Below are 26,888 nucleotides of genomic sequence, written 5' to 3'. Positions count from 1 at the left end.
TATTCGTGAGGTAACCCTGTGTGGCAAAGTATGAATTAGACCTACACATATCAACATGGACAGATCTCAAAACAGTATTCAGTGAAAAAAGCAAGTTGCAGAATCATGTAGAAAGTTAATATATTATGCAAAAAGAACACAAAATGTAGGGTCCATTTTCTAGAGCAAGATTGCAGTTTTTCTAAAAAGAGGCAGATAGTGAATATTTCAGTCTTTTTGGGTCTTACAGTCTCTGCTGTAATAGAGACCTTTGCAACATAGTCCTTTTTGGTGGCACTGGGGATTGAACTCAGGACCTTGCATATGCTAGGGAAGTGCTCTACCACTGAGCCACATCCCCAGCCCTGCACAGTCTTAAATAATGCAGAAAAAAATGGATGTGGTTTTGTTCCAATCAAACTTTATTTACAAAAAACCAGAAGTGCTGTCCTAGTTCTTTTTTTTTTTTTGGTAGTTGTAGATGGACAGAATGCCTCTATTTTATTTGTTTATTTTTCTGTGGTTCTGATGATCGAACCCAGTGCCTCATGCATGCTAGGCAAGCACTCTACCACTGAGCTACAGCCCCAGCCCCTTGGTCCTTTTTTTATACTTTAAAAATGTATCTCATATTCCTATCAAATAGTAGTGGGCAGACTACAGCTCATGAATCAAATCTGCTCTGCCATCTGTTTTTATAAATAAAGTTTTATTGGAACACATCCATGCCATTCACTTGCCTGGGACATTTGGCTCCTTCCCACTGTGAAGGCAGAGCTGAGTAGCTGGGACAGAGACCTTGTGACTCAAAAGTCCAAAAGTATTTCCTGTCTGGGAGCTGGTGATGTAGCCCAGTGGTAGACACATGCCTAGCATGTGCAAGGCCCAGGATTCAATCCCCAGTGTAGAGAAAACAACAACAACAAATTTACCCTCTGGATCTTAATAGAAAAAGTTTGCTGAACTTTTACCCCATGTTAGGCAAGACACTCCAAACAGTGGTTATCTCTGGGGAAACTGAGACTGTAGTCATAGGAGATTTAGCTTTTTTAGTTATTTTTTTTATTTTTTAAAATCAATGAGCACAAACATATATTCCAATATAATTAAAAATACAAAATAAGCAACATAAGCATCATGCTGAGTGACAGAAGCCAATCACAAAAGTCCATATTATGTCATTCCATCTATATGAAATGCCCGGAGTAGTCAAGTCTGTAAATAAGATAAAAAAAAGGTAGATTTGTGGTTTCCTGAGGCCAGGGGAACTGAGAGAAGACAGCAGATGGTTGCTAAATGGTGTGGGTTTCTTTTTGGGCTGAGGAAAACGGTTTAAAGTGTGGCAGTGGTTTTACAACTTTGGGAATACACTAAAAACTTGTTGGATTGTGTTCTTTAAAATGGGTGAGTTCTGTGGTGTGTGAGTTATATCACAGTAAAGCTGTTACTGAAGGGTCTGTGGGTGTGGCTCAGTGGTAGACTGTATGCTTTGCATGTGCAAAGCTCAATGTGCATGCCTGCGTGTGTATGTGCTTAGACACACACACACACACATGATGTTTCCCAAAGGAAAGGAAAATAAAGGGAAAGTTAAATTGCATTTTGTCAGAAAGAAGAAAAAGAAAGCTGTATAAGGCTGGATCCTCTGACCTGTTTAATTGAGGTGCAAGGGTCCTCAGGAAGTTACAGGCTCCAGTCTTAGTTTATAGACAAGTACGTTCTTAGGCTCTCCAAGGGACCTTCCCTCGCAGTGTGTTCCACAAGGAAGTTGCCCTGAGTCTCAGAACTCCCCGTATTGAACTGAAGCAGTTTTGCTGGGGGAGTTTAGAAAGCTCTTGTCATTCCAGAAATACCAAGCTCACCCCTGGGAGATCTAAGGTCTGTTGAGCCAGAGCGCTCAGTCACTGGCATGAGCTGTCACCACCTTCACAGGGCAGCTCCAAGTGTCGGCATTAAGGCTGGAACTGTGCCCAGATGAGCCCAGATGTATTCCCAGAAAAAGAAAAGCAGCAGCAACAGCAGCAAATTTAATCAAAGTTTTAACTCTTTCGTGTCACTATCAGGATTTTGTGAATGGAAAGATTTTTAAAAAAAATTTTTTTAGTTGCCAATGGATTTTTCACTTTATTTGTTTATTCATATGTGGTTCTGAGGATCGAACCCAGGGCCTCACACTTGCTAGGCAAGTGCTCTACCACTGAGCCACAGCCCCAGTCCTGGAAAGATTTTTTAAAAAATATTTTTAGTTGTAGATGGACACAAGACCTTTATTGAGTTCCTTTAGCTTTTTATGTGGTGCTAGGGATTGAACCCAGTGCCTCATGCATGCTAGGCAAATGCTCTACCACTGAGCCACAACCTTAGCCCTGAAAGATTTTTTAAATTTTGATCTAAGAATTTTATTATGAAATAGCAGAAATGATTCTTTTAGAAATAATTCCCCCTAAAATATGAAAAGACATAAAAATGTGAAAGTCTTCTCCCTTCCTAATCACTTTTTAGACCTCATGAGTAACTAAGTTTTGAACATTTTGCTTTTAGTTTTCTGATTCTTCCCTGCAAACTTTAAGGAAAGGGCTGGGATGTAGCTCAGTGGCAAAGCGTCTGCCTTGCATTCGCAAAGCCCTGGGTTCGACCCCCAGTTCCAAAAAAGACAAAAAAAAAAGAACCCCACCAAAACTTTAAGGAAAAAAAATTTTAACAAACTTTAAATGTTGTCTCCACATGAAAGGTGAGGTCTTGAGATTTCTTAAGGCTGTTGCTCTAACTCCTGCTTCTCTGAGCTTTTGCTACTTACAATTTTGCTTTTAGTTCTTCTGTTCATTATTTGTTTACTTTGTTTTTAAAAATAATATCCATATTAAAAATTCAAACTGTATGGTGAAATCAGGTCATCTCCTCTAGGAGGGAAGATTTACTAAAATAGCTAAAGTTTATACAATTAGTCAGGAAAACCAGGTTGAAGCTAACTCCAGCAGGGTTCAGATGGGACGTGGTTCACTGGTGAGGCGGGCTTGGGAGGGTGTTAGGGGCACAGGGGGAGGGAGGAGCAGACGGGCCTGGCTTGAACTAGAGGGAAACTGTAGAATACAGCAGGCGATGTATGATGTACTGGCCACAGAATGAGGGACTTGGCAGCTGTGGTGGGTGGGAGGGCCCTGGAATGGGACCAGCCCGGGCTCAGGTCCTGGCACTTACTGGTTAGGATCTTGAGCATGTCACCAGTCTTTTCTGAGTCTTAATATCTTCCTTCTGAGTAAATTGATGATAATAATACCTTCTTTCCATGGTGGTTTTGATATTAAGCAAAGCTTGTAATTAAAATCCCGAACACAGAGACTCTGTGTGTAGACATTTGGAAATGTGCATAGTGAGAGAGAGTTGGAGAGTTTGAAGACAAAAATAATGTGGTAAAGGCTACCCTTTCATCTGAGATTTCATGATAAACCCATTTTGAGTTCCAGATGGAAGGATAATGAGATATCGTGTCTGCTCACCTTCCCCCGGGACGCTGTCAGGAACTTCTGCAGAGCGTGGGGACAGTGCATGGCACATTCTTCTAATGCATGCTTGTCATAGTTGCAGGGTGTGACACAGTTGTTTAACCTCCCACAGCTGAAGCATTCCTGGGCATTGCCCTGCTAATTTGCCCTTGAGGCCCAGGCTCCCTAACAGCTAATTCCCTCAGGGAGCTGTCCCCTCTCTTGATGGGTAGGGAAGGTGCCACCCCTGGAACACGAGTTTTGTAGCTTTCTGCTTTAAAGCCCGAAGCCTGTGTGGAGGGAGGAGCAGTGTGGCTTGCAGGTGGGGACGTGGTCTGAGGTACTTTCTTCCACTTGGCTCCTTGAAAGGCCTTTCTCTCCAGTGCACACACTTACTCTTCAGGCCCTGGGCTTCATGTTCTACCTCCCTCACTCAGAGCTTTTGATTTAGAGGGCAGAGAGGGAAAGCTGCTTGTGATGTACCCAAAGTCACAAGTTTTTTGGTTTCCAAAGGCCAGAACCCTCACTTCATCCTTGCCACCACCAAACCTGCCCAAGGACATGAACTGATGTGTTAATGTTCCAAGAAATGTAAATCCTTAGAAACACCACCCATCCCACATCAACAGTCATTTTATTCTTTCCAGAGAATGTTTATTATGTCATTTATTTAATTTTATCACCACAACAATTCTGTGAGGTGATACAGAAGACATCATTAAATCCACTTTAAGGACGAGGAAACTGAGGCCCAATGACCCAGAGGCGCTTGTCCAACAGTGCCAGGCAAGTGTCATTCATTCAGGAACGATTTCCAGTGTCTCCTTTATGCCCTGCCCAGTGCTAGTTCCTCAGGACCCATCATGAGTTACAGAGGCACAGTCCCTGATCTCACAGACCTCTCAGGCCCCCACAACAGGCACTGAGCAAACACACACACACTGAATTGTTTGATTATAGCGTGGAGGGTGCAAGGAAAGAAGCATGTTCACACAGTGAGGGCAGGCTGCGGTCCATGAGGGAGGGTCTTCCGGCTTTGAGCCCACGTTTACCATCCTGTGCTGATGAAGCCGGGCCCTTGCCTGCTGTGGAGGTGTGGTCGTCTGCCATGGCCATTGGGTCTAAATTCAGGGGATTCGCTTACAAAAGTACCCTGAATGTCCGCAGCTGCCCCATAGTGTCCTGTGTCACATTTGGTTATTACAGTAGACACGTGGGTTTCAAAATAGTTGTTCAAATCTGCTTCCAAAGACATGCATCTGTTAGAATGAGGGGAATTTACCAGCACCCTTTCTTGCCTGATTGTCATTGGAGTTGACTTAGTGGCTGTCACCTTCCTCTTCATCTTGAGCATCTCTCAAGGCTGCCCTGCCAGGTGGTTAGGATGGTCTTGCCACAACGAGAAGGCATTTTTGTGGTCAGAGGTTTGTTAGTGTTCTCCTCCCATGGTGGGAGCCACTCGCAGACATTCTCAAGGTAATCAGCAATTTGTCCAAAGCTGTGGAATTGCAGGCGTCTTTGGAGTGGCGGAGTTTATTCACACACCTGTCATTTTTCCGCTTCCCTCTAGGTATGTGTCCGATTTCACCAGTGCTCTCCAGTCGATACGAAAGAAGTGCAAACTGGACGATATTCCTCCCAACTCCCTTTTTCAAGAAGACTGGACAGCTTTTCAGAACTCCATTAGGTAACATGGGGGTTGCAATTTAAGCATGGGCCTAATTGTACAATAAATGTGTTTATCAGGTGTTTTTTGTTTTTTTTTTTTAATCTCACTGCCTCTTTTATTTATTTATTTTTCTAAGATTACTAGGGATTGAACCCAGGAGAGCTCTACATCCCCAACCCTTTTGATTTTATTTTGAGATAGGGTCTTGCTAAGTTGCCCAGGTGACCTCCTGCCTTGGTCTCCTGAGTAGCTGGGATTACAGATGGGCGCCACTGCACTCAGCTTTTCAACTGCCTTTTTAAAAAAGCTAGTACTCTGGATTCCAAAAACACGTCAATAAACAAAAAACAAACCAAACCAACCAACAGCAGCAACAAAACACCAAAAAGACTCCTCCGCTCATAAATTAAAGTTCTTAGGAAAGCTTTGTCTTCCCTGTTTTGAGGGGTGCTGGGGATTGAACCCGGGGGCCCTCCACCACTGAGCTATACCCCAGCCCTTTTCATTTGTTATTTTGAGAAGGGGCTCTCTGGTTGCCCAGGCTGGCCTGGGAGTGACAGTCCTCCTTCCTCAGCCTCCTGAGTCCCTGGGGTTACAGGTGTGTGCCACTGTGCCCAGCTTCATCTTCTTTAATGACTTAATTTTTTATGTTTGTTGTGAGGTTTTTTCTTCTAGCCTGCAGCTTTTTCATCCCTGAAATGATTTGTTGCTTATATTTTAGAGGATGAACAGCGGTCCTGCCTCTGGGATCTGAGAACCACACATTCTGTGGTATGACAACACCGTGTGTCCTGGAAAGGGTCACACAAAAGTTTTGTGAGAGGCATCCAGGTGACCCTCTCAAGCCATTGTCAGTGGCCAGATCCTGGGGAAGTCCTGTGACCTGTGGGCCACTGAGTAGGTGCCCTGTTGCTCCAAGCCTGTAGGTAGGTGGGAGTACAATCAGGAGTGGCCTGAGAAGGTCTGGCCCTGGACATGACCAGCTGGAGGGTACAGACTGTGGCCCATGGCCAGATTTGCCCTACAGACATGTTTTTTGATCATAGCATTTAAATTGGATTAGTCACCAACACTGACAAACCGGATTTAACATCGCCCAAATTTCTAATGTTGCCTACAAAATTGGATGCTCTGGTGTTATCATGCCTGCATTGTCACAATGTGGCACTGCGGTGGCAGCCGAGGTCCCTGTGAGACTGGCATGTGTTCTCTGTAGTGCCGAGGTTCTCTGCTCCCAAGTGGCCTAACAGCTGTTCTGTTGGCTGGGATAAAAAGAAATCTCATGGATGCAAGTTCTAAAGGGACTAGCCATTCTTCGTCTAGCCCTCGTCACCCACTTACATTTCTTGCCTGGTCCCTGGCCCAAGTACTGGTGACACATGTAGTGTGCAATGCAGTGACCCATGCCAGAGCACAGCCAGGCCCACTGAAGGCTGTCCAGAGTGACCCGGGACCACCCAGGACCGTGTTGGATCACCACCTCGTGGACTCTGTTTTGGACTTTTAATTTTTAATGACGTGATGTTCTAGAGGTTAACTGAGTCCCCTGTCATCTGTGGTGGCGTAGCACACAGGGACATATTCTGCACAGATTTTTTCTGTGCACCTGAGGCTAGTGGAATATTTTACTTTTTCATAAACCTTTCTTATGATGGAATGCCCAGATACCCTGGTGACGACAGGCGCTTTTAGAGAAAGTTAAAAGTTAACTAAAGATATTTTTAATCCTTGGATTTGTCCTGACCTTATGAGTTTGCTGTTGAAGGGATCTAGCTGGGGTTTAAGGTCTGGCGTAAAATTACTTGGAAATTAAAAGATCATGAAATACAGACGTGATGGTCACTAGGCTTATCTCTGAGAAGCAAATGGATCAATCTTCATCTGCCTTTCACAGGATTAGACTTCTAGTGTCAAAACAGTTCTATGCCTTATAAATAGTAGGCATCTAACAGATTGTAAGTAATACATATGGATTTTAAAATTATACAGGAATTTCCAAACCATTTTCTCAAAGATAAAGCCCAATATTTTTGGAATGTAAAGACACTTGGATAGAATTGTGGTTCATAACAGAGACACTAGTAACATGGAAGGTATTGGAAGGGACCACCATTTACCTTTATATTAATTACTAATTAGTGAAATGGCTCAGGTGGTCCAGCAGAGGGTTCACGACTTCACCAGAGCACAGCTCCACCAAAAGGAGTGAATAGTTAGAATTTTTATGAATGAGCCAGTGTTTGTCTGGTAAATGTTGGCATTCCAGGTACTTGAACTTGAAGTGCTTTTTGTTTTGTTTAGGATAATAGCCACCTGTGGAGAGCTCCTTCGGCAGTGTGGGGACTTCGAGCAGCAGCTGGCCAACAGGTAGCAGTGGGGTGTCGTGTCGCCCAGGCCCTGGGGTTCTTGGGTGGAGGAACTTGATCCAGTACAGTTCAGCAGGGCAGCTTATGGTCAAATCTGAAAGCTCATGAATTGTCTGAACCTAGATACAAGGTGTCATTATTGTCATCATTAAACATTTATTGAGCACCTATAAAGGGCAAGGCTGTTCTACTGGCACCAGTCATGTGATTTTGGTTAGCTGTGGAGGTCTCAGCCTAAAGGAGGAAACAGTACATGTTATTTCCAAATCGTGTATGGGCTGGGCGCTCACTGATGTTTGTCAAGCCAGTTATTGGGCTCCGAACACATTTCCCCATAGCCAGTGTTCCAGTGGTGGGGAAGGGCCCGGGCCATCTCACAGAGCAGGGAACCAGACAGCCTTCCCCAGCCTGCAGTAAAAGCCTGTGTAGCCGGTGTGTGTGCAAGGAGAATTTGGTCCCCCTGTTCCCCTCTTCTCTGATGTTGCTAGGGCTTTTACATCACCCTGAGACGGCCCTGTTGGCCCATTTTTTTCCGTCCAAAGGGTGCCAACTTCCCATATTTCCATCTTTCTTTCAGTGGTTAGAGTGCTTGCCTAGCACACACGCACACACTCTGGCTACATCCCCAGATGACCCCCTGCCCCCTTTTTAAAAAAATTTTAAGTCAGCGTCTCACTAAGTTTCCCAGGTTGGCTTGAACTTGTGATCCTCCTGTCTCAGCTGGGCCTACACCTGTGTCCCCTTCCCCCTTTATAACACTTACTGAGCTTCACCACTAAGATGAATCCCCCCAGTGGCTGAGGAGGTGGGCACTTACCACTCTAACCTCATTTTTATAGGCAAAGGGACATTGAGGCGTAGACTTTGCTATAGGTAATAACTTTCTAAGTTAAAAAAAAAAAAATTGTAGAAATAGCTTTGTCCGAGAGGCACTGACTTGAGCCTTGATGTCGCCTGAGTCACCAGAGCTTGTGAGCATCCCTCGTGTCACCTTGTGCTGGCATTTCTCTGAGTATATCTATCTATCAGACATCTTTTCTTATCAGGACATGCAGGGTTTCCTTGATCTTTACCATCCAAAGGCTAAGGCGGTCCCGTAAGGAAGGTGAGAGGGAGGAGAGGGTGAGAGTGAACCTCTCTAGCTGCGTTTTGCATCCCCGAGAAGCGAGAGCCTGGCTCCACCTTGGCTAAAGATGAGAGCAGCCTCTGAAGGGGGTGATGTCATCCTGGCTGCTCTGAGCCTGGAAAGGGACAGTCGCCATCCGTGTTCCTGTTTGGGAGGCTGCACAGCCTGTGTGGCATGTGTGGTGGCCGCCTGTAAAGCTTATCTTATCTCCCCATCAGTCTCCCCTTCAGAACCCACACTCTCACCAGGACCACTCCCTGGGGGCGCAGAGCAATCACTCAGAACACTCCTGTCTGTCGCAGTGATAGCGGACATTGCCACCAGGCTCTCACCTCTTTGCAGAAGGAGTCATTTTGTGATTTATGGCCCGAGTAAAGCAGGGCTGGGTTGGGTGTCACTGGAGAGATTCTCTAGTCCTGGGCAGCTTGGGTGAGACACAGGGAGATTACTACAGTTTCTCTGTGTGTTCCTGTGTCCGCCACTCACTTTGGAACACTGGTACAGAGGCCCCTGACTATGGTTTTGCTCATAATTTTTCAACTTTAGGATGATCTGAAAGGAATGCACATCCAGTAGAAACCACACTCTGAATTTTGAGTTTTGGTATTCTCTGGGCTGGTGATGTTCAGGCTACCATCTTCTCTCACCATGTTGGTAGCAACAGTGAGGCTCAGCTCCCCTTAGCCATGCGGTCCAGAAGGGAAGCTACTGGTGCTCTATGGTGTGCTGTGTTGTGAGCAAAGATGACCAGTAGGTTGGGTGGATCAGATGCACTTTGTACCTGGGACACTTTCAACTTATAAAGGGTTGCTGGACGTAACCCCATCGTAAATCTAGGGGCATCTGTATTTCACCAGGAAAGTGTCATAGTAGGACAACTTGAATGGACAATCAGGTTTTGGGAATCCAGTGTAAGTGTCCAAGTTCCTAGGGCAGAAGAGTGGGCAACAACTTATCATGAAAAGGAAATGAGCTGAGGAAATAGATGGAACTGTGGCTTTCCCTCCTCGGTGCACGCTCATGCATTTCCCCGGCAAGCAGCTAGCATGTGGGACGGTGCATCCTGTGGGTAAAGAGGCATGTGGCAAGTTGTCACTATTCTCCAGGGACCAGATCACCCGCTGCCCTGCCCAGTGGTCTCTGTGACTTTAGTGTTGGTTGCTCATCCCGGCAGCTGGTTATTCCACACTGTGATGTGCATATAGCAAGAATGTTCTACATAGAATGTACACTGCATCCCAGATGGCAGCATGTGAGAGCTGCCCTTGGGTAGGCCGTGTGTCCATTAGGAAGACGGTGTCCATTAGGGTGTTCAATAGGAAACCGAATCACTTGGCCCTACTGCGCCCCTGAGGTTCAGTTCCCTCCTAAGGATTGAAGGCTGTCTTCATTCCCTTATGAACTGGACCTTCATTCTGCTGCCTCGTTTGATGTCTTACAATTTAGAAAGGAATAATCTGACTGCTCAGAGAAAAAGAGCTCCTTAAAAATAGCCCGGGGCATAATGGCCATCGCTTTCATTACAGGATTCTGTCCACAGCGGGGAAGTATCTGTCCGACTCCTACAGCCCTCGGAGCCTGGCTGGCTTTCAGGAAAGCATCTTGACAGACAAGAGGAGCTCTGCCAAGAACCCGTGGCAGGAGTACAATTACCTCCAGAAAGACGACCCTGCCGAGTATGCCAGTTTAATGGAGACCCTTTATACCCTCAAGGTGGGAGAGCAGACGATGGTGTTCTTGCAAACGAAAGGTCCTCCTTTGTCACCCACCCTCTCTAGGTTCCAGGCCCTCTGTGTGTCCTGCCACCACTTCTCTTTCTCATTCATGTTGGGCTTTTAAGGAGCTAATCACCCAAATAGGTTGAAACCATTAAGATGCTGCTGGGAGGGCGATGGATCTTTCTTTTTTTAATTAATGAATTAATTTTATATTAATTAGGTATATATGACAGCAGGATGCATTTTGATTCATTGTACACAATTACAGCACAGCTTTTCATTTCTCTGGTTGTAGCGTTGCACCATTTTGCCATATGCACGTCAGACAGAGCTGATCTCCAGGATATATAAAGAACGAACAAAACTTAACACCAGAAAAACAAACAACCAATCAAATGAGCTAAGGAGCTGAGCAGGCTCTTCTGAGAAGAAGATATACATTCGATCAACAAATAAAAAAAAAAAAAAAGTTTGACATTTCTAGTAATTAGAGAAATGCAAATCAAAACTACTCTAAGATTTCATTTCACGCCAGTCAGAATGGCAGCTATTAAGAATACAGACAACAGTAAATGTTGGTGTTGATGTGGGGAAAAGGCACACTCGTACTTTGCTGGTGGGACTACAAATTGGTGCAACCACTCTGGAAAGCACTATGGAGATTCCTCAGAAAACTTGGGATGGAACCACCATTTGACCCAATCATCCCACTCCTTGGTCTATATCCAAAGGACTTAAAGTCAGCATATCACAGGGACAGAGCCACATCAATGTTTATGGCAGCTCAATTCACAAAAGCAACTTAGAGGCCCTTTGATAGATGGATCTTTGTTACTGGTAGAAGCCAGGTTGAGACTGTGGCTCTGCACCACGGCCGGGGGCTTGCTGTGTTTCGTTCCAGAGCAGACCTGTCCACAGGATGTGTGGAGCTGGGAGCCCCTGGCCCGTGTTTGGTGCAGTCCCCTTTTATTGAATGGCAGGAGGGACCATATGTATAGGCAGGCTAAACCCATAAAAGAGGACCCCAAATCAGCATTTGGAGAAGTCACTGCTTCCCCAGAGATGGGCCAGAGAGACCCCAGGAACCTCTGTGCTGTGAGTTCCACCACAAGGAGTCTGGCGGACTTGGGGATAAAGGTCCCCTCCTCCCTTCTTTGAGTTCTTTATTTGTCTGCTGTAAAGCTCCCTTTAACTTTGCACTTTGGGCCTCTTGGGTTCAGAGATGGGAGAACTTCCCAGCAAATCAGATAAGTCACAGGGTTTCCTGGAAATGGCTCCCAGGGTTGTAAGAGGGCAGTGGTCATCAGGTCCAGAATCCTCCCCACCTCGTGGTCTGGTTGGAGAAGGTGTGGCTCTCTCTGTCCCACCAGATGCAGTCTCCAGTGCTCCTGACCAGCCCAGAGCTCTGGGGTGAACTACACAGTGAGGTTAGACACAGCTGAGGCTCCGGTTCTCCCTCCCAGGGTCTCCCTGTCTCTGCACTGTGGCCCACCAACTGGCTGCACTTGAGCTTGACAAACGTGCTTCTTAAGGCAATTCTGTAAGCTCATTCATCCATGCTTCTGAGGTTAGGTTAAAGCAGCTCTGTTTATCTTTATTGCTAATCTGATTCATGTCTGTTGTAATCAGTTCATTTGTAATAGCAAAACTAAGGTTACATTTTCCATCTCTGTATTTTCTCAGGCTGTTTGGCATTCCTTGGGACTCACACAGGTTGTGCGTAACCTGGCTTTCAGCCAAGTAACTTGACCTGGGAATCAGGGCTCTGTCCATCCCTGGGAATCAGGGCTGTGTCCATCACTCTTGCTTATGTGTGAAGCCTCTGATCATTGTTTTCTCCTCCTCCTCTATTCCTGAGGGAGGGTCACAGGTTGTGTTTTCCTAAACTGCCAATCCATGAGCCCAAAATATTAGCCCAAATGCATCCAAATCACCTTGGGAAAGTGAGTCAGAGATTTAGGTTCTAGGGCTCCAACCCTGGAGGACTTGGATTCAGTGGTCTGGGATGTTTCCCTGGGACCTGGGGCGCAGCCAGGCTCGGGCACTGGTGTACACAGAACCCCTTTCACTGTTTTCCTCTCAGTAACTCTCAACATGAGTAGCTGATACCTTGGTTGGTTTCAGGGCCTAACAAAGTGCCTTTTGATTTTCTTGTCTAAGGAAAAAGGCTCCAGTAATCACAACCTGCTGGCCGCACCGCGGGCAGCCCTGACTCGGCTCACCCAGCAGGCCCACCAGCTGGCCTTCGACTCCGTCTTCCTGCGCATCAAACAGCAGCTGCTACTCGTTTCCAAGATGGACGTGAGTTTTCCTGTGACCTTGGTGATTCCCCCCAGGTCCTGCCTCCTCCTCGAGCACATTTAAGTCTAGCCTTAACCCTCCCGACCGCACCTACTTCAGGAGGATCCTACATTGATTGTCCTAGGCTGCGCAGCAGAGGGCCACTTTGTCATTTCAACTCATGGCTTACCCATGAATTTCCTTTATTTATTTATTTATTTATTTGTGGTACTGGGGATTAAACCCAGGGGTGCTCTACTACTGAGCCACATCTCCAGCCATTTAAAAAAAAATTTTTTTTTAAATTTCATGAGAGGGTCTCACTAAGCTGGCCTTGACCTTGCAATCCTCATGCATCAGCCTCCCAAGTCCCTGGGATTACAGGAGAGCACCGCTGTCCCTGGCCTTAGCATGAATTTCTTATCTTAATTGTAGTTACTCAGGTGCTTTTTTAGCAGGATGTGTCCTAGGATTGCTAGTGTGGCTTGATTCATTTTCCCCACTCAGAGAGCACAGCCTGCCTTCCCGGGGAGGAAGGGAGAGGGTGTGCCACTGCCTGGCTCAGGCCAGCTCAGGAGGGCGTGCTGCCTTTTGAGGTTGAGTTGTTTTCATGCCACAGGAGAGTCTCTGGAGAATTGGTTCTGGAGCTTGGCTCAGGAGAGCGCCTTATCAGATCTGATCTTGTGTTTTTGAGGTGGCCTTGGAGGGTTCTGCTGCATTCTCTCCTGGTTCCCTGAGTTTGGTTGTTTCTGAGTTGTCTCGCCAGCCATGCTCGTCCTGCACCCTCTGCTCTTTCCTGGTTGTCCCGACCCCTTTGGAGGCATCGCCTAGGAGTCCTGGGCTCCCCTTGATCTGTCTCCTCCTCCCACCCAGCGTAGATCTTACCACTTTCCTTTTGGATTATGGGGTGGGACTGCCCCTTGCTTAATTGACTCCTAAGTCCATTTGGATTCCACTCTTTTGAAAAATAATCTTTTGGGAAAGACTGAGTTATGGGCCTTTAATGTCCCCCGAGGAAGCAGCAAGAACTTTCATGGCATGATTATGCGTTCTCTGCCGTCTGCTGCCCTCCAGAAAGCGCACGCGGCCAGGAGCCTGGGCTGCTGTAGGACGTCAGTCTCGTCTCACCCCCTCTCTGGGTACCAGAATTTCCATAAATAAAATGGCTCAGCTTAACTCCATGTCAGTAAGGTTCTTCCTGCGCCTGAGGTTCTGTGGTTTTCACTCTTCCTTAGGGCCAAGGGGTCTACTCCGATCACATTTCTCATTCTAGCATTGAAGGCGGGTGAATCTAGAGGAGACTGGAGCAGAAATAATGGGCTTCCTGGCAGCTTTGCTGTGGCGAGTGTTCAGGGCCTGGTCCCTGCCCTGTGTGGTCGCGTTGCTTCTCAAGACTGAGGTTATTCGTTCTTCTGAGGTCTCCACCTCCTCGTCTATACCATGAGGGTTCAGTCGTTCTCACTGTACAGATTGGTGAGGACTCATATGATAGAACTTAGCACAGCCCCAGCCCCAGAGTAGACGCTTATTAATGAGCAGAAGTTTTCTTCCTTGCTATGATTCTTTAAAAAAATTTTTTTTAGTTGTAGATAGACACAATCATTTTATTATATTTATTTCTTTTTGTGTGGTGCTGAGGATCAAACCCAGTGCCTCATACCTGCTAGGCAAGTGCTCTACCACTGAGCCACAACCCCAGCCCCTTGCTGTGATTCTTAGTCTTAAAAGAAATGACTTGATTTTTAAAAATAAAAATTATGCATATATTCATTTTCAGAAACTCAAAAGAATATAGGAAAGTGCAAAGAAATCCCTTCAAAATTGCACCATCTAGAAATGATCTGGCAATCTGGACTTCTCTTCACACCTGCTCATACACGTGTTAAATGCTGCCAGATAGAGTCACAGATAGGTCCATAAGAAGAAATGGAGCTCTGCTGCACATGCTGATTTTTCAAAAGCAAAACACGTACAATATAAGTTTTATTTGAACTTAGTGGGAAAAAAAGAGAACAAATGAAATTGTTGAACTTGAGATCATTGTTTTTTTCATCACAAAATATATTAGCTCTCTGAAGATATCTGCATGGTTAAGAAAAAAGTTGATGAGAACTCTGAGGATTGAAGTCATTATTTTGTTAATTGTGTTTCCATTTTAGACAGATACTGACACTGATCCACCTGCTCTGAGCGCTGAGGGGATTAGCTTTCCTTGTATCACTCATCTCCCCTGCTCTGCCTCAAGATTTGGTTGCTATTATTATTTTTATTTTCTCAAAGCTTAAGATATTGACCTTCTGTTCTGAAATTAATTCCCTCAGTTATTTGGTCTGACTTCTACATTTCAACGGGTTTCTGCTTCCCACCTGCCCTCTCCCCTCCATTTCTGCATTCCAGAGTTCTTTATTATATGATTCAGTCTCGGTGGCTGGGATCTCACCTCTGGGCCTCACCGCAGCACCTCGGGCCACTGGGAATGGGCCCAGCAGCTCTGGAGATTAGAAGGAGTTCTCTGCGAGCCAGCGCAGAGCACACAAAACAAAGGCAAACACTTGGGCCTGAAGGATCTGAAAATTAAACCCTGGTCATTAGATGTTTGCTTTTAACATTTGCTGTAAATTGTGTTGCCCTTTTATGTTTTAAGACTATAAACCAACACTGTATCCAGTTTCAGAACAGATCATTGACATTCATCTGTATTACCTGGTGACAGATGGGTAGAAAAGCCCATTTGAAGGGCATTTTAAATAAACTTGAACAATTAAGAAATAACCTACCTCATTTCCCCGTCGCCCTCCTCAGGTCGCCTTTCCTGCCTGGCCTAGGCCTCTCCCAGACTCCGCACTCTGTCTCGCCCCTTTCCACACTTCTTCCTCGCTCCCTTCTTCCTCCTGCACGGATCCCATTCTGATGCTGCTGCTCCTGCCATCTCAGCGCCCTCTCCGGCCTCCAGCCCACAGCACCCATCCCTTGGCTGGATGGTGGCCACGCTGGTCTTTACCCCCACAGTGGTCCTGCCCTGCCCTGTGGCACCGTTGTTGGTCTTAACGGGAGCCTCTGTTTCCCGCCTGGCGACTTCTCGGCCTCCTCTCTGTGCCCTCTTTGCCAGTGAACCACCAACTGTCACTGGTCTTTCCCAGCAGTTTTCATGGCTCCTGCCACCTCTGAGCCGCTTTTGAGCTTCTCATCTCCTGTGCACCCCCATCCTCCTCAGATGCTGCTCCGGTCTTCACAGGGCATTGCTGTGGTGCCGTCCCGCCCCATTCAAAGCATCCCCTGCCTCCACTCTCCAGGACCAGTCTGGCAGTCTGTTTTTAGGGACTTTTTATTTTAAAGTCTTTTTGTAAAAAATTATCATCTAAAATTCAAGGACTCTAAGAATAATCACAATACTACAATCACCCCCGAAAAAGAAGAACATGGCTCCTCCATATCATCCACCAGTGTGCACATTTCCAACTGTCTTATAAATGTCATAGTTATTTTAACTGAATTAGGATCCAGGATCCTGCACAGGGAGATTGACTGGCATGTCTTTTTGGGTCTCTTTTGAACTATAGATTTCCTTTCTGTCTCTCTCCTGCCTCTGACTCTTCTCTCTCCTCCTCTTCCTCCCCCTTTCCTCCTCCTCCTCCTTTTCTGCCTCCTCTTCCTCCTCCTTCTCCTCTTCTTCTCTCTCTCTCCCCCGCCCCCATTTCCTCTTGCAGTCAATGTGTTGGAGGTAAGATCTTTCCCTAGCCTGATATTCGCCTTCCAGCCTTACTCCTGCCTCAGGGCACTGCATGCATCCTGTGGCCAGCCCTTCTCTGATCACCCTGAGCTCTTGCTTGCCTGAGCTCTATCGGTATAAAATCTCCCATGTGACCCTGAAAGCTCTCATGGACACGTGCATGTGTGTGCACAGGGTGGGGGGCAGGCAACATGGGCGTATCAGGGGGATCTTGCTTCTCCAAGGAGCTTCCGAGGACAAGGGCAAGTCTTAGATTTCTTTGTATCAGCTCTACAGAGCTTAGCACGAGACCCCGCACTTTACAGGTACTTGGTGAGCGTAGATGGTTAGAGTTGCTTCTCAGTGGGTTGAGTTACTTGGAAAAAAGGATCTTTTGAAATGAAAGAATTCTCAAACAAGAACAAGGAAACCTCAAGAGGTGGAGAAGGACAGAACTCACCCACAGCAAGGACCAGGAGACCCAGGAGCAGTGGAGTCAGTGCTGGCGGGCACGGAGGCCTGCGGGCTGAGCCCGGGCTGGCAGCCCAGTGCGGGGGTGGACGTGGTCATTCCATTCCCGGAATGCTACTTAAAGGATCAAGCAACCGGATCAGGCATCAGGTGGCTGCTGAGAGCAGCTACATGGTGACCTCAGGAGTCACTCCCACGGGCCACCAGGAAAGGACCTGTTTTCCAGGCTGCCGTTAGGGCAGCTCAAGTGGGGTCTGGGAGGCCAGCATTGTGTAGGAGGGGTGCCCTGCTGGGGTCTGTAAGCGCGTGTGTGGGGTAGTTCACCTGCAGGGTGCTGAGAAGCTCCAGCAGCAACGTCCAACATGTTTCTGTGTAATTGACCAGAGCCATGTGGAGGGGCTGAGGTCCTTGTCCGTCAGAGGGTCACGGAGTCACGGAGAGGACGGAGGGTGGCTGCTGAGGCTTGGAGGCTCCATCCTCTCCCTTCCCTCTGAGCCTGAGTCGGTGGAGAAGTAGATCCAGAAGGCAGATAGGAGTACAAACAGCAGCTTTAATTGAGGCAGAGTCGCTTTGGGGACTGCCGTTGGGCTAAGCCTGCAGCACAGGGGCTTCTGAGCCTCCTTCCCAAGATGCAGGATTTGACATGGTCCCTGAGAAGGGGTGGGGGTCCCATCAGGGTGCCAAGGTCCAAGGCTAGGAGGCTCCCTGTACCCAATGACTTCTTGTCTGGTGGCCTCACCACGTGGAGAAACTCAGATCAGAGGATATCTGACTCTCATTTCATGTGCCCAGTGAGATAAAAGGGAACCGAGCCACCCAGTAGCTGGACTGAGAGGTGGGTGTTCCCAGCGAGAGAGAAATGATTCCTTTCTCTGGGCTTCAAGGAGATTTGAAGAAGAGAAACCCCTGGCCCGCTGGGTTGTTCCAGAGGTCAGTTCTGATCGCAGTTGACCCCTTTCAGGCAGGCCGCTTCTTCGAGTGCCTTCGCGTGGCATTTCCAGCACTGCCAGACGTGCCCTCAACGGCTTTCTCTCCTTCCTCCCCTAGAGCTGGACCACAGCTGGCATCGGCGAGACCCTGACCAATGACCTGCCGGCCTTCAGCCTCACCCCTCTGGAGTACATCAGCAACGTAAGGGCTTCTGGGTGCTTCTCCAGGGTGGTCTCACCTGGTCTTTTGATTCTGGCCTTCTAGGTAAGGTGCTCACTGCCCCTTGGTGTTGTCTACACCCATGGTTTTGGATAGCAGAGCCACACAACCACTTCAGACCCCAAGACATTTTTACCCTGTTCCCTCTCTCCCAATATGAGATTGGGCATTTCCTGAGGGCTTTAGATTTGAGAGTCCAGTAAGAACTTAGGACTTGGGAAATCAAGGAGCCAGTGGTCACATTCTTCTGTCTTAGAGAAGAGCAGTGCGTATTGTTTCTGAATTCAAGTTCAGCACACAGTTAGCGAGCTCCTACCCTGTGCCAGGCTCGGTGCTGGGTGCGTTCGTGGTGAACCTCACGGCGCCAAGCACATCTCTTAAGAAGAATGGTAGACCTAGAAGCTTAAAGTGAAAAGAGAACAGGAAATACCTTCAGCGGGGGAGGGGCCTTAAAATCATTTCCGCCTTCCGCACTCACCTCCAGGAATTGATAGTCACCCTGGTCATCTGCATATGGCCTTTCCTTCCATTCCTTCCTGCAGCCCAGCCCCGTTGCTCTTAATTGTCAGTGTGCGCAGATAACTGTACAGGAGTAACACACCCCAACCGTGCATACCTCACATCGTAAGAAACTTCTGGAGTGTTGTAGGTTATCTACCCGAAGCTCTTAGAATCCAGCTCCTGTGTAGGTTGTGACTTAATTGTAACAGATAAGGAATTCGAGAAGCGATTATTGTAAGTTGGAAGCAGTGAATGGCAGCTCCGCTCTGCAGCGGGGGAAGGCTGGCGTTCAGCGGGGGCTTGTTTGCAGCAGCGCGAGTCTGCGGTGGCCGTCCTCCTCCTGTGTGCCAGGGCACTGCCTGCCATCCCGGATGGACGAGGCTAGCTGTGGGTGGTCTTTCCAGGCATTGGAGTGCTTATATCTTTAGGATTAGGAGGTCTAGACTGATTCAGAAAGTGATGTTTCTGGAAATGACCTGAGATCCAACTGCCTTGATGCTAAGGTTGAAGAAACGAAGTGTAGGGAGGTGAGGAAGCTGGATGAGACCCAGGTCCAGGCCCTTGCCACCCGTGGTGCCCTGCCGTGTGGTGGAAGTTGTCACCCCTGGAAGCAGGAAAGGAACCTTTATTAAATGTGCACCAAATGCCAGGACAGTGCTGTGAGACGGTCCGTGGTCTCAGTTTTGTTCAGTAGCCTCTTTCCTAGGAGTGGCTAAGGCTCTAGTGAACAAGAGAGCAGCCACGAGGGAGCAGCCACTCACCCAGTGGGGACGCCAGATGCTTTATGTGCATATCACACAGTATCCATTTCACCCTCTCAGTGGCGCTTTGAAATAGGTCTCGATTCATCCTCATATGAGCAGTGATGACACCAAGGTTCCAACAGAGTAAGTCACCCAGGGTCGTGCAGAGGTAGAGCTGGGGCTCAAACCCAGGCCTGTCTGATCCCAGAGATTTTCATTTTCCCTAGGCATGGGATGTCAAGAACAGCTTACTGAATATATGAGCATAGTAGATAAATACCCACAGGTGTGATGATAAGCATCCATTTCCACACTGAGTTCCAGAGAATAAATAGAGGCAAGAGTCCCCAAGAGAAAGCTGGAGCCATGGGATCTGTCTAGGAACTACGGCTGTCCCTATCATCTAAGGCCAGTTGATAGAAGTTTAAGATGTCAGATGATTAAAATGTCGAGCTTTGTTGAAAATTTTTTTTGCCTTGTTGGTAAACCACCACCCTACCCCACTCCCCCCCAAATCATGTGAGCATCATAAAGGGGTGAAAATGAGAGAAGACCTTGGAAATTTAAAAACCACATATATACCAGCTATAATAATATGACACTCTATTTCAAACAAAACTGGGCCCATGGATTTAACTAAAAGGTTGGTACATAAAGGTACCAAATTCAGGAATTGGCCTGGGTCTTTGAACATAGCAGGTGCACAGGAAATGCTTGTTGAATGGAATTAGAAGGAAAATCCAACAGCAGAAAGGAGCATCTTTCCTTTCCCCCAGCCTTGTGGGGAGAAAGATGATTTGTTGCCATTTTCAAGCTGAAATGTACCATAGTGGTGGTTGTGAGGTAAGAGGCCACTTATCCAGTTAAGAGTGAGAGAGTGTGCTAAGTAAATGAATGAAGAGGAAAGAAAAGAAATGCCATTCTTCCATCTGTGTAATTCTTTAGAGGGAGACCAATCCAAGAACTGTTTGTTGGCAACACAGACCACTGAACGCTGAGACCGTGCTAAATGGTGGGAAGTGAGGGTGGGCATCCCAGAGGCCTCTGGGCTGGGTGGATTGTGGATTCTGCATGAGCTCCTGGAGCCCTCGTTCTGAGAGGTGCTTGCCACTGTGAGGTGTGTATGAAGCCCGATGGAGAGGGTCCTTAGTACCTCTCTGACTTGCAGCTTGTGGAATTAAGAAGTGTCCATAAGGCGGATGTCACAGAATATGTCACCAAAAAAGAAAAACAACAACAGTCTCAAAAAACCTTTCTAGAACGTATATACTGTTGTAACCCCCAAATCAGCCTTATTTTGAGATAAAATATATACTTACCTTAAAACACAAAACAATTATGAGCTGTAATAGAAATAGGTGCATCAGATATACCCTTGAAAACTGTCACAGGAGTATCTGACAACACAGGACAAATGCTGCAATGATTGTGGGCTTGTCCCAAATGTCGCATTACCTGACCATTTGTGATTCCCTGTCAGCCAAGAAAGTTTTGTCAGTCTTATTTTTATTTTTTGTAACTGTAGATGGACAGAATGCCTTTATTTATTTATTTATTTAATTTATTTATTTACTTGATGCTGATGATCGAACCTCTGCCGCTGAGCTCAGCCCCAGCCCGGTTTTGTCAATCTTTACTTTCTAGTTTGTGTTGTGAAAACTACATATTTCTTGCCAAGTGAGTTTGCAGTTATAAGTGGCTGTTTTCAAACAGAACCCCTTCCTTCCCCTGTTGGATTGTCTAGATGCAGTGCGGAAGGTAGGCTCTGAGTCTCTGCTGGGCCAGCTCTGGTTGGCGTGCGCACCTTCCTGGTTTTCCTTGTGCGCAGGTTCGGGAACTCCCGTGCACACAGTGCTTCACGTTTCACACAGCACCTTGGTACCCACCGCCTCCCTGGTGAGGCATTGTGCGCGTCCCTGAATATCGGGGCCACTGCTGAGAAGGGTGAATCCCCAGTCCCCCGCAAACTGCCATTGGCTTTTTTGAAGGTGTCGCCATAGCTGACATTGCCACACGCTGGTGCTCACCCAGGTCTGGCCACTTTGTCTTTCTGTTGTTGACTCTGCACAAGTGTCCCACGTAAGTAGTGCCCGTATGCGTCAGTGTCCGGCTGAAAGTGCATTCTTTTGTTTCAGATCGGGCAGTACATCATGTCCCTGCCCCTGAATCTTGAGCCATTTGTGACTCAGGAGGACTCTGCCTTAGAGCTGGCTTTGCACGCCGGAAAGCTCCCGTTTCCTCCTGAGCAAGGTAAGAGGACCAGGGAGCCACGACTCCTGTGGCCAAGGGAGCAGTGTCCCTTGAGGCTTGTTTTTAACACCCTCACTCCTTAACCAATGTCTCTTTCTCAGCCCCACTTAAATAGTTGTCAGAGTATTCAGTGGAGACTGAAAAACATCAGGGCCACTGGTTGCTCCTGCTGCGGCACTTCAGCAGGGCAGAGCTCCGGCCAGGCTGTTGGGGAAGGAACTGGAGGCAGGGCACCCCTGGAGGAGTGCGGAGACCCCTGGAGTGGACCCAGGGCCCCTCAGCTGGGGAGGTGGTGCCCAGGGTCCTGGGTGATTGGTGGTGGCAGTGAGCTCACAGGATGGGGATCTGCTGAGCATTCACCTCCCTCGGCTCCCTGACATGTGGGCCTCGTGCCATGTCACATGCCACCTCATGAGAACAGATTTGCTTGCTCTGTCAAAAATCAGCTCTCCCCATAGAGGCAATGCCTCCTGTGCAGGTGTCTGCAGCCTTAGCTTGCTGCTGACTCCCAAGGCTCCCGAGTCTCTAAACTGACCAGACAAAAATATAAATCATTTAGATACTTCCTTTTTGTTATTTGGGCCTGACAGATTTGAACAGGGATCATGAACTTATTGATCAAAAAATTATCCTAATTTCTAATATTGGCCCCCTGCCCCAAGGAGAAGCAACCTGGTATGTGGAAGATTCAGCAGCTCATAGGGAGTTTCCACACTGACGATAAACTAGTCACCCCAGAAGGCTAGAAACTGAGAATGCCAGAAGATAGCCTAAAATTTTAAAAAAGCAGGATGATTGCTACAAATAAGTTGGATTCAAATCTAAAGGTAGCAGATGGGACCTGGGTGATTCTTTTATGTTGATAAAAGGTGAATCCTTCAGTAAACCTGCAGTAGTCACATACTCTTCAGTGTCAGATGACAAGGCACTGAAATACACAAAGGATAAACCATGAAATACATACCTGATCAGACATACAATGAGAATTTGACAAAACCACTGGACTGTGGGGAGACCTCTCCTTTAGGCTTTGGGACATCAAAAAGAAAACTTACTTAGGATGTGAAGAGGAATTGAGCAGGATAATTGGTGTGTTTAATCGTCAGAACGAAAGCTTTGGGTCCCACAGAGAACAGACATTGTTGTCTCATGTCTATAAATCATTTGCAAAAATGATACAAATGAAATTTCCATAGGTTTCATAGGGCCGTAAACAAAAGACACTCATTATTTTTTAAAAGACTAGTATTTGCAGTTCATATTTAAAATGTGAAACTTACTAAGCTAAAATATGGGTGGATATTAATATAATCTTAGGGGAGAGAATGGAAGACCTTTTGAAATGGAAGATTTGAAAAGGAAATTAAGAGGTAAATGGTCAACTGGAAGAAACAGCAACATATGTGACTAATGATGGTTAATATTTTTATTTTATAAATGATCTTACAGATCAGTAAGACAAAGACGAATCCCCCACAGAAAAATAAGGGCTGTATTTCACTGCATGATCATCACCATTATATGAACACATATTCATGAGTATTTTGAATATACTAATCTTGCAGCAAAGATAGTTTAGTAAAAAACGATTTTTAAGTAATATCAGCACAATTAAAAGCTTGGGCTGGGGTTTTGGGTCAGTGGTAGAGCGCTTGCCTAGCGAGTGTGAGGCACTGGGTTCGATTCTCAGTACCACATATAAATAAAAAAATAAAGGTCCATTGACAACTAAAAAAATATCAAAACAAAAAAAAAGCTTCACATAATGGTCACACTCCATTTGCAAAAAAATCGGGCATAAAATCTGTGACAATTATGTAGCGAAATACAGTAAATAACATGAAGGCCTTCACATAACTCCCCCAAATTAAGATTTATTTAACTTTATTAATCTTCAAGTAACTGCAAATGAAAATGGAATATACTATTTTTAACTGATCAAATTGTGTATGTGTGTATACTGTCGGTCTTCTGATTGTGAGTTCTGCATCTGTGGATTCAACCAACTCTGGATCAAAAATATTTGGGGAAAAAAAAAATCTCCATCTGTACCAAACATGCAGGTTTTTTTCTTGTCATAATTCCCTAAACAATAGCATAGAAACCAGGTATATAGTATTGGGTGCTGTAAGTAATCTAAAGATTATTTAAAGTACACAAGAGGATAGTGGAGATGATATGCAAATACTATAAGAGATTTAAATATCTGGATTTGGTATCTCTGGGGTTCCTGAGATCCATCACCCATGGATCCTGAGGGATGCCATGTACATACTAAAGCCACTACATTTAGTATTGGCAATAGTGATGGATAACAGTTTATATTGTATAATTTGACATAAGATCAGAATTACCTTTTAGATTGTTGCTATGTAATTATGCTCATAAAATAATCATGAGTGCAGGTACAAATATGTCAAAACAAATCCCACTATTATGTATGATTACTACGCCACAATAAAAACATGGAAAAATAAATAATCATGAGTATAACTATGAATTTTCACCCCAGCACTTTTTATAAAGGCAAAACATTGAAACATTATGAGAAACTACAGATATTAGTTAAAATTTTCTAGTATATCCATATAATAAAATGCTATGTAGTCATTAAAAATATTATAGAAGAATATTTAATGACTTGGAAAGGTGTTCCCAGTGTATTAAGTATACCATATGCCGTGTGGTTCCATTTTCAGAACTGCTGTGAATATAAATGTAAGAAGAAAAGACTAGAGAGCTTTGATCCACCTCAGGAAATTGGTATATCTGCCTGGGAACAGCCTGGCATTTCTAATAAGAGTGATAATGTGCTGACCCTTTGGCCCGTCAAGTTTTATTCCTGGATACAGATCCATATGTGCCCCAGATACATCCTAAAGGTCTTCATAATGATTTGGTAGTAGCCCAATCTGGAAGCAACCCAGGTGTCCATCAGCATTAAAATGGGTGCATGCATTATGATATGGCTGTCCAACAAAATCACTGCACCCTGGAAAGCAAGGGAGCTAGAGCTACACACAGTGGCATGGGCAGATCTCCAAAGAGTCCCTTCGACCCAAAGCCAGGCAGCATGCTGGGGTGGGGTACCTGTGGGGCGGACTGCGGGGCAGAGCAGGAGGCCATCTCAGACCTGGCCCTGTTCACACCTGCTGCGGCACTTGCAGGGCCATGCGGGGACTCTTGGGCACTGCAGGGGCCGTGCTCTTGCCCAGGGAGGTGTGTCGTGGCCAGTGGCGTTTAGTTGTTCTCTAAAACGTTTGTGATGTGCTTTCTACCTCTGTCCTGTGTACAGTGTAGCTCTTGATAAAGCAGAAGAAAACCAAAGTGAAGAGCCTGTGGTGGAGAATAAACTGGTAAAGGCTTTCTGAGGGTGGTCTTTATCAAGAGTAAAGCAAACCCGCCCTCTGAGTACATACACGTGAGAAAGCCCTGAGAACAGGCCTGGAAGAATCTGTCCCAGGGGGACCAGGGGCCTGGCACAGGGCGTGGGAGCAAACATGTGGAGGATAGTTATTTTACTCATATTTCTGTGCCTCCTGCGTTATTTTACAAGAATGTATTCTCTGTTGTGTGCAAGAAGTATCTGTACTCTAGAATGTTAATTATTATTATTGAAGGACTCTGTGGTCATGTCAGTGATTTTTATTTTCAACTATTTTCTAGTGTACTTTTAAGTTTCATTTATTTATTTTAATTTTTGGTGCTGAGGACCAAAGCCAGGGTCTGCTCACACTTAAGTACCACCGAGCTGTGTCCCTAGCCCCTTAAAATGTGCTTTTAAATTAAAAAAAAAAAATGTAAACATTTTTTTCATAGGAATTTCACACACACAAATAGTGTCACGAAGCCCCAGGTACTCAAAGCCCAGCTTCAAAAATGGCCCCTGGTTTTTCTATTTCTCTCGTGTTTTTCACTAGAGTCTTTAAAGCAAATCTCTTAATCATTTAACTCATAAATCTTGCTTTTCTATGTCAAGTTTAAGGATTAAATGCTGGTTCAGATTCCTTGGCAAACTTGTGGTGCTGTGTGTACTCTGGTTTCATTACAAGGAAGGACAGAATTGCTTCTGTTTCCCTGGAATCTGTGTCTGCGGGCGGGTGGGGCTCCGTGGTGGGGCAATTGTCCGGCATGCACCAGGCCTGGGTTCCATCCCCAACACTGCTGAAGAGTTAAAAAACGAAGATAGAGTGAGCCAGCCATTGTTTCCCTTCACCCATTCATTTACTCATTCACCAAACAGATGTGTGCGAATTGTTTACTGTGTGCTGGGCACTGGGTTGGGCACTGCCCAGGTGGCCACCACCAAGTGGATTTCAACATGGTTGAAAACATAAGAACATCAAAAACAGCCAGGCTGAGTGTTTCATTTTTTCTTTATTTTTTGTTTTCCTTTCTCAACATTTTGTTATGGAAATTTTCCAACATACAGAAAACTGGGAACAATTACACAGTGAGCTTCCGACAGCACCTGGCGGTTTCTAGGTTTTAAGAACTGGGTGGTGAGCAGCCGGTGGGAGCCTTCTGTCACAGGGAAAGGGCTTTCTCAGAGAGATGCCGTGGAGGGTTTAAAGACCTTGACAAGGCCTTTCCCCACAAGGACACTGACCTTTGGGAAAGTTAAACTGTCCCGGGGGCCCCCTGCCTCCGTGCTCACGAGCACACAGACACTGGGTTGTAGCAGTTGTTTTCAGGAAACCTCAGACCTGTGTCCTTGTCATGGTCCAAGTGCTGGCTGGCAGTGGGGCAGGAGTTGTGGCTTGGGCTGAGGACGAAATCGCTGCACAGCGTGGGTGCAGAGGTCCACCCACTCCCTGGAGGCCTGGACCGGGGGCTGTGGCGGGTGGCTCCTGTTCTGGGGCTGAGCCTCCTCTGTGTTCGTCTGTGGGCAGGTGCAGACTCATGAACTGCTGCCACTGAGTGGAAGAGCCATACCCACCCGTTCAGTAAACAGGGACGGTGCAGCTCTATGCCCAGTGTGGGACCTCCTCTGCCTGCTTATCCCCTTCCATCTGGATTGTCTCCTGGGGCACAAGCCTTGGTCTCTTGCTCATTTCCCTTTCTCCTTTTCATCCATTTTTATGTAGTTGTGTTTTTCCATTGCTGTGACAAAATACCCGAGAAAATCAACTTATAGGAGGAAAGGTTATCTTGACTCACAGTTTCGGAAATTCCAACTCATGGTTCCTCACTGGCCCCGTTGCTCTCGGCTGTGGCGAGGCAGAACAGCATGGCAGAGGAAAGCTGCTCACCTCATGGCAGCCAGAGAGCAAAGAGGAAGAGGCCAGGAACAAGACAGCCTTCAAGGTCACACCCTGAAGGACTTTCTTCCCCCATGGAGGCCCTGCCTAACTTTCCACCTCCTCCCAATAGCCATTCAATTATGAATTCATCAAGGATTAGAGCCCTTGACCCAGTCACCTCCAGAGGCCCCATCTCTGAATA

General features: G+C 46.4%; 1 protein-coding gene across 1 annotated transcript in view; it reads left to right on the top strand.

The window, feature by feature from the left end:
* Positions 1 to 26,888, top strand: part of Cog7 (component of oligomeric golgi complex 7) — a 64,078-nt gene that overhangs the window by 33,093 nt on the left and 4,097 nt on the right. The window contains exons 10-15 of the mRNA XM_027948433.3: positions 5,032 to 5,148; positions 7,432 to 7,497; positions 10,149 to 10,335; positions 12,501 to 12,641; positions 17,848 to 17,931; positions 21,329 to 21,443. Coding sequence (XP_027804234.3) covers positions 5,032 to 5,148; positions 7,432 to 7,497; positions 10,149 to 10,335; positions 12,501 to 12,641; positions 17,848 to 17,931; positions 21,329 to 21,443 — 710 coding nt within the window. The remainder of the gene's footprint in view (positions 1 to 5,031; positions 5,149 to 7,431; positions 7,498 to 10,148; positions 10,336 to 12,500; positions 12,642 to 17,847; positions 17,932 to 21,328; positions 21,444 to 26,888) is intronic.

Source organism: Marmota flaviventris, chromosome 19, assembly GCF_047511675.1.
Source record: "Marmota flaviventris isolate mMarFla1 chromosome 19, mMarFla1.hap1, whole genome shotgun sequence".
Lineage (NCBI taxonomy): Eukaryota > Metazoa > Chordata > Mammalia > Rodentia > Sciuridae > Marmota > Marmota flaviventris.
This window is presented reverse-complemented; position numbering and strand designations above follow the sequence as displayed.